At 42.0% G+C, this 13,872-nt stretch overlaps 1 protein-coding gene across 10 annotated transcripts in view; it reads left to right on the top strand.

The window, feature by feature from the left end:
- The window catches only part of ncor1 (nuclear receptor corepressor 1), a 55,967-nt gene that overhangs the window by 31,682 nt on the left and 10,413 nt on the right, over positions 1-13,872 (top strand). For 7 of the 10 annotated variants that reach the window (XM_084029774.1, XM_084029773.1, XM_084029772.1 and 4 more), the window contains exons 17-25: positions 1,282-1,347; positions 4,552-4,688; positions 4,785-4,884; positions 6,253-6,685; positions 6,791-6,914; positions 7,349-7,526; positions 8,206-8,373; positions 11,520-11,686; positions 12,679-12,793. In XM_084029774.1, the coding sequence (XP_083885900.1) occupies positions 1,282-1,347; positions 4,552-4,688; positions 4,785-4,884; positions 6,253-6,685; positions 6,791-6,914; positions 7,349-7,526; positions 8,206-8,373; positions 11,520-11,686; positions 12,679-12,793 (1,488 nt within the window). The remainder of the gene's footprint in view (positions 1-1,281; positions 1,348-4,551; positions 4,689-4,784; positions 4,885-6,252; positions 6,686-6,790; positions 6,915-7,348; positions 7,527-8,205; positions 8,374-11,519; positions 11,687-12,678; positions 12,794-13,872) is intronic. The other 3 variants (XM_084029769.1, XM_084029777.1, XM_084029776.1) reach the window with 1 other exon arrangement.

The following is a 13,872-nucleotide window of genomic DNA, read 5'->3' as shown; positions in this document are numbered from 1 at the left end:
TCTGAGAACTAAGTTGGCTAGGTGCTAAAGGGTAGCTATCTGTCAGTCTTGCCCAGTTGAAACCGTGCCAGGCAAGTTCAGGAAGCTGCTGATTCAGTTGGGGTCTGATCTCATTCAAAGCTGTGTGTGTGTGTGTGTGTGTGTGTGTGTGTGTGTGTGTGTGTGTGTGTGTGTGTGTGTGTGTGTGTGTGTGTGTGTGTGTGTGTGTGTGTGTGTGTGTGTGTGTGTGTGTGTGTGTGTGTGTGTGTGTGTGTGTGTGTGTGTGTGTGTGTGTGTGTGTGTGCTTGTGTGTGTGTGCGTGCGTGTGTGTGTGTGCGTGTGTGCGTGTGTGTGTGTGTGCGTGTGTGTGTGTGTGTGTGTGTGTGTGTGTGTGTGTAATCAGGTGAGGTGCTACACTGTAGGCAGGCACCCCTGTCTGTTTTCACAGCCCTGAGATTAACGACCACCCTGGAGGGGCCCTTAACTGTCACGGGGAACATGTGAGTTTTGCCACGGGAAAAGGAAGTCTAGGCCAGTAGACATTTGTTTAACTAAGTGTAACAGACTGTGTGGCCAGGGGGAACTTTGGTAAGGAGGGGGGGGGGTGGATGTGAGCCTCCTGTTGATGTCAAGGGTACATCTGCTGCTATATTAGTCCAAATGTTTACACAGTATCAGTGGGTGCCATGGAGGAGAGTGGGCTAGAGTTCACTCGGCCCCCTCCACACTAACCGTGCACTTCTGTGAATTTTGTGGGGGGTGTAGCGTTGTGTGCGTGCTTGCGATGCGCAGTGTCACAGTAGAAGGGGTGGGAGGGTTTTGGGCTGGCTGTTCTATCTGTCTATTTGTCTCCATCCAAGGCCATTTCCCAAAGAGGGAGGCAGGGCTCTCAACTCCTTCACTGTCTGGTGCTACATCAGCTGACCAAGGCCCTCCCCTCGTGGATTAGAGAGGAGGAGGGCTTGGTCTGGGCTCTGCGTAAGGGGGGTGAGGGAGAGAGAGAGAGGGAGAGAGAGGGAGGGGAGAGAGAGAGGGAGGAGAGAATGAGAGTAGTGGTGGAGTGAGCTAGAGCAAGAGTGCAAGTGAGGGAGCAGGTCTCGGCAGCCCCTGAATGTAAACAGATTATTAGATTAGTGGCCACGAGAAGGAGACGGCCTGAAGGGAGGCCTCTCACTCTCTCTCTGTCAGTCTCTCTCTCTCTCTCTCTCTCTCTCTCCCTCCCTCTCTCGCTCTCACACTCTCTCTCTCTCTCTGTTTCTGTCAGTGCTGATGGGGCTGTGTCTTTATTTCTTTGTGATTTAGCTGTTGCTGGTGAAACCGGAGAAACTTCTCGCTGGACCGAGGAGGAGATGGAGGTCGCCAAGAAAGGTATTGTTTTCATTTATTTCTCTCTGGCTTCATCGCTCTGTCCTTCCTCTCGTTCTCTGTGTTGCTGTGGTTCTTTTATTATATTTCCTTGTACCCACTCCTCCTCCTTCCCAAAGGCTTTCTTTTTTCCGATGATCCGATGTTGCCTCGCCCTGCCTGTTTCATACATGCACACAGGAATGAATGTACAGAAGCTTTCCCACAAATAGAAACTCGTGCTTCTGCTCGCCTATAAACTGTCAGACACTCAGGGCGGTTTTCAGGGATTTTTCTCTTCTTTTTGCTGTACTCTGCTAGCTTCTTAGAAGTGATCTATTAAGGCCATCCATCAAGCAACAGAGCGTGATAGATGCGGCTTCCTCCAAAGATAACTATCTATTATTCATTATTATTCGCATTCAAAAACTTTGTTAAATCCTCTAGACATTTTTAAAGTAACTTTGTTCCTGTAAATTCTTCAAAACGTTAGTGGCATATCGTGCCTGGTCTCAGACTACCGCTGCAGTCATTAGTCCGGTCATATGCTATTAAAGTGTGCCCTCTCTCCCCCTTTCTACTCTCCTTTGTTGGTATAGGCTCTTACGTAGGGTTCCCTGAGTACCTAGACTCATAGACTGGGGGAGTAAATAAAGGGATTAATGCGGATTCATTAAGGCTCTCTTGGAGATTTGCTCCCTCTTAACAAAAATGCATTGCAGCTGTGATCTCCGCAGGCATTCAGACCTTTATGCTAGATATGTCTGTGGATTAGTGGACCTAAGAGAGACCTGCACAACCTCCTCTAGTCATATGACGAAGCACGTTCACAAATCACTTTTATCCTATGCCGCCACAAATGGCTGGTCATGTGAGCACATTGAACACGGTTCCCCTCTAATCTTTGTGGTAACCTGTTGATCAGCATACGCCTTGGTGTTAATACCAGGCTCACACATCTTGAGCCTAGCTTTCAAAAAGGGCCCCATCAAGGGAAATGTAAAACATTTTTCTTGTTGTAGTCGATGTAAATTCACACCTGCAATCTACCTTAACTGTTCAGAAAAAATTGTTTTTTGCGTTGATTTTGTCATCAACGAATATACTTTAAGCAAGTCATAAATATAATAGATCAATCTTTGCATCTTTCTTTGCAAGCAACTGATCATACAGGGTCTCCTGTCATATTGAGTTAAGGCAGGTTAAATCCATCACTTATCAGCAGAGCACTGTGTGCATAAAACAGGCCGTCCCCGTTCAGGCTCCACCGCATCAATTAGTTTAGCTGTGAAGTTGTCAGCTGTTTGTCTGCCTGGCATATTCGTCAGGGTTTCTGTCAGTGTATTGGTGTAACGTTAGTGTGTCCAGTTGAGAGACAGAGAGCGTGTGTGTGTGATGATGAGTATGACGTCGGCAGTAAAATTACAGCCTTGAACGTAGCAGCACAGTGTGTGTAGCGCTAATTTGTCCGTGACTGAATGCAACAACTCTCCCATGAGGATAAACAAACTAATTTCCTGTGTCTTGCTTGTCAGTCAGCTGATGATGAAAGTGGAGGGGGTTAGCCCAGAAGTTAGAAACAATTCTGGCTGCTCCGTCTCAGAAACACTTAAGGTGGGCTGTCTTTTAAGTGACAAGCTGCTCCCCTGAGTTTTGCTAAGCTTTTAAAATGTTTTAATATTTGTGTTAACTGTTTAACTGATAGCACGGTTAAATGGTTAATTATTAACATCACTCATGTTTTCTATGGTTTGTGCCAGGAAACCACAAAGTTGACTATTAAAATGTTAGGAACAGCATCATGTTGAATATTTAATTTGTCACAGTCAGACAGTGAGGCACATCTGATGAAGATAAAATATGTTTTCGAGATTATTGTTAGAACTATAATGGTATTATTAACTTACTTGTACTTGATCCTAGTCTGAAAAAACAGTGGAATCAGTTGATCCCTAACATCTTATTAGCTCTCTCAAGGGCTTTTGTCCAGAACCCAACCCAAATGATAGATTGTTGCCAAGGTATAATACAGATATTTTATTCATTTATTTTAAGTTTTATGCTGATGCAGGAATAAAAACTGCCATATTTTCGGTGCTGGCAGTGCTGAAGGAGTGACAATTTCACCGGATTATTTCTAGTCATTCTAGTAACTGTCATTTGTCATGCGACAGATGTAACTGTGAAGACTCTTGAGCAACGTTAATATCAAGGCTTTTAAGTGAAGGCTGAGGGCTGCAACTTTTGAAATATTTACTGTTGCATGGATTGTGTTCAGTGCTGAGTTATGCTATTAAACATTTGGGAGCAATTTCTAGCTGTTTAGATTCTTTGGAGTATCCTGCTGACAGTGATTGTTATGTGAGAGAGTTTTATGCTTATTTTTATGGCTTCGAGGTGAAGTTGCCATTGTAGTCAAAACAAAGGAGGCTACATTGTGATCTGATGTTCTCTTGCTAGGATGTTTCTCACAAAAGCACGACATCTTCCTGTTTAACATTTGTGGATTATCCTCAAATTCAAGAAATCCTAAATTAGAAAAGTCCCAATGCCCCCATTCACTCATTTATCTGGAGCAGTTACAGGGATTTGTGTTTCGGCTCTGTGGTAATTTGTCAGGCTGCCAGTATCCCTCGTCTCAGTAGGGCTGAGAGGGAGGGGAGGTCACAGGGGTTACGGGATTTAGAGAAGAGAAGCCCTAATGTCAAAGGTAAATGGCAGTCTTCCAGTTAACCGCAGGTTGGCAGAGTAGTTTCAAAGTTTAGAGAGACCGTGAAATCTGATTGTTTGCACAGCTCAGTGTTAATCAGGATTGGCAAGACCAACAGCAAACCATAGGAACGCAGTAGAGTGTCCTTTTCCAGAAATACCAATGGTTTGCCCTCAATAACAGCTGCAGCAGCTTTTCACTCTAAAAAGAGACTGTTGAGAATGCATTGCGATCATATTCTTGAATCATGTAACGGCACTGATGCAGCTTGATTGGAAATATGAGAAATGTAACATGTATGTCCATGTCAAATCATTCTTTGATGGCTCAGCTACAGCACGCCACTCTTCCTTCAGATCCTTTCAGATGAATCCAATTTAAACAGTGCATGCAATTACTGTAATTTGTCTAATATAGCATTAGTTTATGACACATAACAAGATATTTATTATTTTTATTGTATATTCTAAGGCTTCAGATCTTTAAGGCTTAGTTGTTTGTATTTTTTCCTCCACCAGGGCTCGTTGAGCATGGGCGAAACTGGACAGCCATTGCCAAAATGGTGGGCACCAAAAGCGAGGCTCAGTGCAAGAATTTCTATTTCAATTACAAGAGACGTCACAACCTGGACAACCTGCTCCAGCAGCATAAGCAGGTAAGCCGTTTGCTTTCTGCTTTCCGTTGTGGTTTGTCATTGAACTGTAACAGCAATGTGTGATTTCAAAATGCTACTTTTTGTTTTGTTTCCCAGGATACACGGCGGGCTCGTGCTGATAGGTCTCAAAGTGAAGGTCTAGCCACAGCGTCACCTGATGATGACGATGACGATGACAACGCAGATGACAGTGAAGGTCAGAGAGATGGATGATAGGAAGCTCGTGTTCATCACTAAACACAATGACACACACGGCCAGACATATTTGTTTTGGAGTTTTCTTGCTGTTTATCTGAGTCCAAGGGCAACCTGGGTCAAGGATACACATTCAAGTAAAGAGGGTGTCATGGGAAAGAACATAGCGATAAGTATACAGTGAGGGGAAGCCTGATCTAAAATGCCCTCTGAATTGTCTTGTAAGGATTCCATTTGAGTTGATGGCAATGGGCTTGCTCTGTACTCACTGCAGTTTTTAATGAGAAAGGGGAAAAAAGGATCAAATGAAAAGAAGCAAGAGGGAGAGGTAAAGATAAAAAGATAGGAACTGATTCTGAGTACATGGGCGCCTGTTGCATAACAATTCTTGGCTTTGAAGACTCAACAAAGGCTGCTCTTTGAACACAAAGTGCTGTTCCACTTGTTTGATCCAGCTAGCCTGCCTGTCTACCCATCTCCCTCCTCAACAGAGGTCCTTATCTTTTCTGGCATAACATGGTGACGGCAGCCCACTGTGAAAAAAGATGCCGTGCAACATAAAGAAATTCATTATTATGAAAGTTGCCTAATTAATACTAAAAAGTGCAGGGTTTTCATTGACCAGCAGCCTATTGATCTCATATTATATATCAGTACAGCTAGTACTACTACAGCTAGGACTAGTGCTAAGTGCTCGTACCTACATTGTGATATTTGTCATTTTCTCTGATTGTGGTTTGATACATATAATGCTTCTGCAAATTGTTTTTGCAAAGACATACCATCTGGACTACTATCACTATGGCAACAACTAGAGCGGTAGACAATATGCAAACCAACAAAGACGGGCAGATTTATTTTTTTATGCACAATTTCTGTTTTCATGATGTGAATGATTGTGTTTTTATCTCCTAAAATTGAAGTTTGATGAGAGTCTTGCTTTTAACCCACAGTACGGCTATGCAGTTAGCATTTACGTTACTTAAACTCAAGTGCAAATAGAACAGATTAGAATTTTTATAACTACAATATTGTGGTATTTTGAAAGGCTGTTTTTCGCTTATCTTTGAGGCCTTGGATAAAGCACAAGCAATCTTTAATGATATGATGCAAGATCAAAACAAAAACTGGTCATAAATTAGATATAATGCAACTAGCAGTTGTGCCAAAGCAAAACGTGTCCATGGATAAACTTCAGATGTGTTGTTAAGAAATGAATGAGTCATAAAGACATATTTATTTTTATATTCTAAATTATTTTATTTAGGTTATCCTTTTTTCCAGCAACAGCATTCAAACTGGCTTAAAATCCGTGTGAGTTTCATGCCTTGTTTGACATGTACTACTTTATCCTCTCATGCTTCTTCAGGTGGTGAGAACAGCTCTGATACAGAGAGCGCTCCCTCCCCCTCTCAGTCTGGCGACTCCAAGAGGGCAGACAGTGCTGCAGGAGATGGTCATTGCTCTGAACAGGACAAAGGTCAGACCAGTAATGGAAAGGCCCTGGAGCCATTATACGGAGGACTTTGTGTCAAAGAAGAGAAAAGCCCGGAGAGTGAGAGTGGATCTCAGGAGGAAAAGTCCAGGATGGGTCCCTATGCAGGCTCACTGCATCCCAAAACTGAACCTCAGGATGTGGACATGAAGACCGGAGAGGTTCAGGTCAAGATGGAGCCTGACATCAAGGAGAGAGGAGAAAAGGGAGATCACGGTGAGAGGCATAGGGAACTCCACTCAGATAATGACTCCAGCGCCACCTGCAGTGCTGACGAGGATGTGGAAGCAGAGCCTGAAAGACAGAGGTGTGTTTTCACGTTGGTCATAATGTACATAATCTTAATTTACAACAACAGGATGTGTTTAAGGTTTTGAGTGTGACATATTCATTTTGCTTTGTGTCTCTGCAGAATATTCTCCATGGAGAAGCCTACATTGCTCAACCCTCCAGGCTCTGTGCTGGTGTCCTCACCCAAGCAAATGCAACTCAACATCCAGCAGATGCAGCACCGGGCAGCTGCAATCCCACCTATGGTTAGTCACACTTTCAGGTTTATCCTTTTAGATTGGCACAGAGGCAGGCAGCTGGTTAAAAGCATACCCATATTTTCCACAGCAGTCAAGTGTTTACACTGCAAACCCTTTAATTTGCACGTTTTATGTACTGTGTTGTCCTGACAATGTAGAAAATCCTTTTTCTACCAAGGTCTTGAGTTAAAGTCGAGCTGAAATTAAAAATGCCGCGCTTTTAACATCGTATCTACATCTATTTAACATGACATGCTGAAAATGCACTCTTTGTACACACGTTACAAAATATGCGGGGCATGAATTTCTTAAGCGTGCTCCCTGCTCTCGTAAAATACTTCAGTGCTCAGACAAATTGGTCAGTGTCCCATTTGATTCATATCTGGAATTCCAATTCCTCTGGAACAACAACACCTTTATCCTCCTTAACTTTTTTTTAGGTGTCTGGTCCTTTTGGCCCCGGTGGTGTGCCCATCAGTGGCTTTGCCATGTTGCAACACCAGATCAAAGCAGTGCACGAGTCAGCGCACCAAGAGGAGAAGCAGAGGCAGGATCAGGGAGACATGGAGCGCAGACCGCCCTTCAACACCCGCAGCCCCACCATAATAGACCGAGATGGTAAGAGAACAAAATCTATCCTCATTCTTTCCTCATCTCACCCCCTTTCCTGTTCATCGCTCCATCAGACTTGTTCCAGGCCGCTACCAGCACTGGACTATATATAGCTAATGCATTTTATAGGCCCCATTCCTTTTTGTTCAGTGTTAGCGAGTGATCTGGACAGTCATAGTGTGGTTAAGCCTGAGCTGAGACCGAAAGTTAGCTGACCCTGTTCTACATTTGATGCAAACTCAGAGCTGAAATCTGCTTTGATGCCCTTCGTGAAATGTCTTGGATGAAGAAGGGGGCTGTGTTTTTATTTTTGTTGAAGTTGTATGACTTGAGCGTGTCAGAGTTAGACACTTGCTGCCTTGCTGGGCAATCAGGCGTACTTCAACCACTTAGCTTCGGGAGGCAGAGTGGTAAGGTCACTTGGCAGACTATGTTACGGGTTGATTTTTTGCGAAGCTTTTAGCACCTTTTAGTCAGAGTGCTGTGAAGAGTAGAGCAGCTGTCAGTACGCTGCTGAGCTTTGACACAAACATAGTTACTACATAGATGTCAGCGGGTGTGTGTCCAGGTGGTGGTGTTAGTTTTACAACGCTGTGCATTCTAGGTCAGCTCACTGCTCACCGGCATTGAGCGCTTGTTCTAATAGTGGTTGTCTTCCCTTTGTCCTTATGCCTGTGTACTGCAGGTAAGCCCTTATCCTACTTGCCTTATGACATGAAGCTGGCTCTGGACCAGGAGATCCACTCTGGTCGGCCAGGCTCTCCCTACAGACTCTCCCCCAGGGAGCTGAGCAAGGCCTCACCCCAGCCTGACCCCAACGCCCCCAATGTCTCACGCTACAGTGTGCCACCAGGTAAAAGCACACATGTACACCTCCTCCTTCCCTCCCTTTTTGCCTCTTCCCTTCCCTTGCAGATACAGACTAGGCTTGCCTGACTCCCATTGAATCTATAGTGTTTGACAATGGAGGTGCTTCTTTGATTCTGTTGGCAGTAGAGTATTCTTTAGTTTGGGTTGAAATGCAGTAAACGTTGTGTTTGAGTCGCTCTTGTATTTCAGTTTGACATGTATTGATATCGGTATTTTACATTCTTATAATAGCTGGGTTTTATATCCGTTTACAATTGCTTCATTATCTTTATTTGAAGTTAAACTTCTAATGTGTTACTTTTGTCGGTTGCCGTTTGTAAACACTCGGCATTCAGTGTTGGTCACTCCTCCGTGGCTCCGCGAGCGAATGAGGGAGCGAGAGAGAGGTGAAGGTCGTACGAGCTATACAGGGAATGAGGAGAGGGAGCGACGTTGGTGAGAAAAAAGCAGCGAGTAGAAGAAATAAACGGTTATTTTCTGACAGTTTTGCGGTGGTACGTTCTAAAGCACAAACATCCACACCCACACCTCTGCACATTCCTGCAGGAAGGTGCTGCGTTGCTGGATTTGGATAATGCCCAAAAATCATAAGAAAAGAGAAAATACAGGCAGAGGGTCTCTGTATATCCAGCCAGTACCACACTTCTAGTGGGTCATATGTCATGATTGAGGGTGTTTATTTTTTAACATTGATTTTTAGAAAAGTCTTGCATGATACCCTTTAAGCAGAAAGGACCGTTGTGGATCTTTTGAGCCTGTTATCAATCTGGGTTTGGCAATTTTCAGAGCATTTGTACATTAGAGAAGTTAGGTTGAATGCACCCACATTGAGGTTATGTAATGGATGTATTTTGTCCAATTTGAAAGTTGAAAGAAAGTTGAGATTGAAAGCCTTTATAGTAATTTTATCCCGACAATGTGCCAATTCTGTGTAGTCTGTGTTTAGTTTGTTGAAGAGCACTCGTTTGCTTTTAAAAATATGTGGCATTTTGGATATGTGTTTTTGAGGCCAAGCAGACAGAGCCCATTTTATAACTGCAGTGAGCACATCAATGCATGAGTCAGATATATATTTGGTATGTCCACCAGTGCACAGAAAAAACACGATCACACTTCTTTCACTCTTTCTTTGTTCTCGTCTTTTGTCCCATTCTTGTCTCACAAAGGCTGAGGTGGTCACCATCATAACCAGGTCAATCAGTGCATAACATAACATAACATTATCCCATTTAGAAAAATAAATTCCTTTATCCAACCCAGTGTCATTCACATGTCCATAACCAAGATGACAAGAGAAAGTATAATTTTTGTATTTGCTCAATCATTTACAGTCATTTATTCCCCACAACTTCTGATCTCTGTGCTGTTGTCTTTAGTCCATTTCTTCTGTCATGTTCCCAATTTGTTTTGGTTGTACATTTTGAATTGAATGAATGAATTGACATTTTTATGCCACAATGACATAAATGGAGTTAACCCGTTTCTTAATGGGGAAAAGCATACATTGATAACAAAAGATTACAAAGAGTGGCCTGTATATACATGAAGCATGGACTCTGACTCAATATTTTGATTATAATGAACAGAGAAATTATTTAAAAAAAAAACAAATAATTTTTGCAGCTGCCATGTTCAAACAACAATATAAAATGCTGGTGAGCTAAATAGTTTCCCGTAGTTCTTATGACTTAAGAACAGGTGAAAAGGGTTTTGCCAGGATAATCTTTCTTAGTCCCTTAAACTTTTTTGTTCATCTGTGAAATGTTTTTCTAAGTTACGTTTTTCAGGTTTTTTTTTTGGTCAGCATCATTTTAATTTGTATAGCTTGCTAATATACAATATTTGCACCTTGTGTTTAGAGTGCACGGAAAAATTAAAACTCACCTGGAAGAAAACACGAACGTTTTAAGTCCTATTTAGAACAGAGGGTAGTGGTGCATTTCAGCCTCTTGTGGCCAAAATTAGTATTACAGCAACAGTCTGTTTTTACAAATTTGGGAAAAAAAGAGTAAATAAGAATAATCATCATGGCAAAACATTTTCACCACCTGTTTCACAGATGAAAAAAATATTTAAAGAACTCAAATAGATTATCCCGGCCATAGCCCTTTTTTCTGTTTTTGTGTGGACACTGGTTGAAAACAAATTCCCCCTAGTGGGACAATAAAGTTAACCTAATCCAGCACAGACGTGATCCATTCTTTTAAAGTCTCCTCATATTTTTATTCTTTTGCAAGATTTGTAAAGTGATACTTGAGTAAAGTAAGGGGAATGTTCTGCTGGCAAATTAGTTTCACATTAATTTACTATAATTACAGAATTATGGCTCGAGGACAGCAGCAAAGTCTTGCTTCTGCTTTAGGAAGGCAAAGGATTTCAGTTCACCAAATTAGGGTGCAAAAACATTTCCTGACATTTGTTATTTTTTAAATGACATTTGGATTTCTGCAAACTATTTTTTTTCCCTTGTTTGTCATTTGAGGCGAACATATTTCGCATGTCCACCAAATTAGGTTTTCCCTGACGGTGAACCATGAATTTTAATGTTTGACACACAGTCTGCCTGCAACAAGGATTTATAAATTCGTCATCAAGCAGCTTGTTTTCTTGTCTGTCCCTGTATGAGCCAGCAGGAGGATGACGTCCGTGCTCGCTGTAGGAGCTCTCACACATCCATTTGCATTTTTGATTGAGTGCAGAGCTTGAGGCGCTCCCTGCATGGAGGTTAATACCGGTCTTGTGTACGATCCATTTTGTCTACTCCGCTTTCCCTGGAGATGGCAAAGCAGACAGCAGACGCGTTTACCTCAAGTTGAGGACAGAGTATTAACTGAGGTCTTCAGTGCTTACTGACATGAGTCTGACAGAATTAAGATGAGTTTTTTAATCATGGAGACTTTGTTGGGAGATGGAGCTTAATGGAATGCTTCTGTTGGGTTCAAGTTTATGTTGTTTGACAAGCAGAAGCATTCAGAGGACCGATGTAGGTTACTGTCTGAGCTGATGAGTTGTCTCTTTATGAAAAGGGTTTTGATTTTTTTTTTACTCTTTACTCTTCTTTACCATTTAGTTAGTGATCTAATGCTCACATGTTGACCAGTGTCTGATTGTTTTGAATTTTCCCACCAGTCCTCCACCCTGCCGCTAACCAGCTGGTCCAGAGCATGCCAGATGGAGTCCGGGTGACGTTCAGCAGACCCAGTCGACCTCCCAACATTCCCTCTCCTCCTCCACTCATTCCAACCACCAAACCTACGGACAAGCCCTCCTTCATCCAAGGGGGCTCCATCTCCCAGGTAAGGGAGCCCATAAAGTACCGCATCATGAGGTGATGATGACTATGGAAACGTGCATCTTCTCGACTTAAGGACTTGGCGCAAGCATTATTTTTATTATTCAACATGTAGCCTAGACAGCACTTAGGATATTAAGTCAATTTAATGAACCCATTTACATGTTTAAGAAACCTAATCTGAAGTTTAAATATGCAAATTGCCCACTAATTAAGATAAATGTGTTATAAGGTTCTAATATTTTGTCATTTTAAAAATACGTGTTATAAAACTAACATCACAGAGCATTAACGGCGTAATTTCTGACATGACAAGTAATATTTATGTGCCTTCCTTATTTACACGAGCTCTACGAGTGGTCAGAGGTAGGAGGAGATTTTGTTAGTATGCCGAAACACGTACATTTCCATCTGCGGACAGTTTCGTTCTGCTGGCGTTTCATGAGTGAGACTCAATGTGTTGGGTGAATAACACAGAATGCAAACACATTTTATTTGTTAACAAGTAAACTCAACAGAGCAGCTTTTAATCATCAGACTCATGTGAGCTGTTGAGAATGAACACATTGATTTGGTAATGAAATGTTTTTTCACAACAGCCACTATGAACTACCAAACACTGTTATATAAATCACCTCCTTAGATTTTATCTGTCAAGTTATACCATGATAAACAACAACCAACAAAGTGACTCAAGGAATCGTAACATTTAGTAAATCTTACTACTAAAACTAAAACAGCAGAGCAGAGGTTAACCCAGACCTCGACATTAAACCCGAATACTAACATTTTGTTGGTATAGGTTATGGAAATTCAGCTTTTTAGTCAGGGAAAGTCGGGAAAAAGTCAGGGAATCTGACATTTGCAATAAGAGTGGGGACACTGGTAAATGAATAACTGGAGCATATAAAAGATTGTCAACTTGACACCACTTCTTTGTTTTCATGAATGCATCGACCTGACCTTGAAATGTGATCTTTGCTCCTGCTTTTCCAGGGAACTCCTGGCACATACCTGCCGTCCCATGCTGTCTATGGGCCAGAGGGGACAAAGAGCACAGGGGGCTCCATCTCTCTGGGTCTGCCTCGGCAGCAGGATCCTAACAAGCCTGGTAGGGCCACAGACTAAGTGTTGCTTGTATGGCGTTTAACACATTAAGTCCCACCTCACCTAGTTTAATGACACCTCTGAGGGATTACTATGTTTTGAAAGCTGTAAAGTTTTATGTCACTGCCTCATAACATTTTGCTAAACCAAGGTTTTATTGTATAAGTTCAAACATATTAAAAATAGATGGATCTCTAATGATCCACTTAACATCTGCTGCCTGCTTTTGCCAGTTGTTGGGTCGACTAAAAGGTAAAGTTGTGAAAATCCATCCATCCACCAGGAAAGAGATGGAATATGGTGATCCAAATAATCTTTGTAAACCAGGGCTGTATCATCTTAATGTGACACGGCATCTTTACAGTCTCAGAACTTGAGCTTCAGCAGTTACTGTTCCTCGATAACCATTGTTTTAAAAAACAACTTTCTTACACTCCAAGTATTGCATCTCACCACTTTACGTTTATCCTCAGTTACAACTGAGAGGTGTCTGAAAGGCAAACCAAATGTATTATGGAAGAAGCTCATTAAAGATGAATGAATGAATGCATTTCAAGAGCATTGATAAATATGTTGTGTTAAGTTTCAAATATGACGAGCTCATTATTAATATCCACGTAGGCCTGTGTGGATAACGGCCATATTGTCTACACTGCTTACGAAAACACAACTGCTCATTTGCATCGCCACCAAATGTTGACTGAGCCACATTGCTTTTTTGTTACTACATCAAATAAGATAGTTCAGAACAATTAAGGATATATGTGGAAATACACTCTTTCTGGTTTCAGTATTTTCTTTGTTTGTGTTTTAGAATTTAAATCTTTATGCTTTAACCGGTGTTACTACCAAAGTCAAACTTTTGGTTCAACTCACCAACAACGCAAGACTTAAAGTTACAATCTCAAGATCTCCATTTAGTTGTCTTTGGCGACACCTAAGGTGTTAAGCGGTAATTGCAGGTATGTTTTTGGATCTCACTTCCCAGAGATCCAAACCGTGTCACCCATGTGGCGTAACTCAGTTGACACTTGATTTTAAAGTTTCCACATCTGTAGTCATCACTCTTTTTTTTTTTCATAG

The sequence above is a fragment of the Eutrigla gurnardus genome (genome assembly GCF_963514095.1).
Source record: "Eutrigla gurnardus genome assembly, chromosome: 15".
NCBI lineage: Eukaryota > Metazoa > Chordata > Actinopteri > Perciformes > Triglidae > Eutrigla > Eutrigla gurnardus.
The sequence above is the reverse complement of the archived record's forward strand: the minus strand, read 5'-3'. Positions and strand labels throughout refer to the sequence as shown.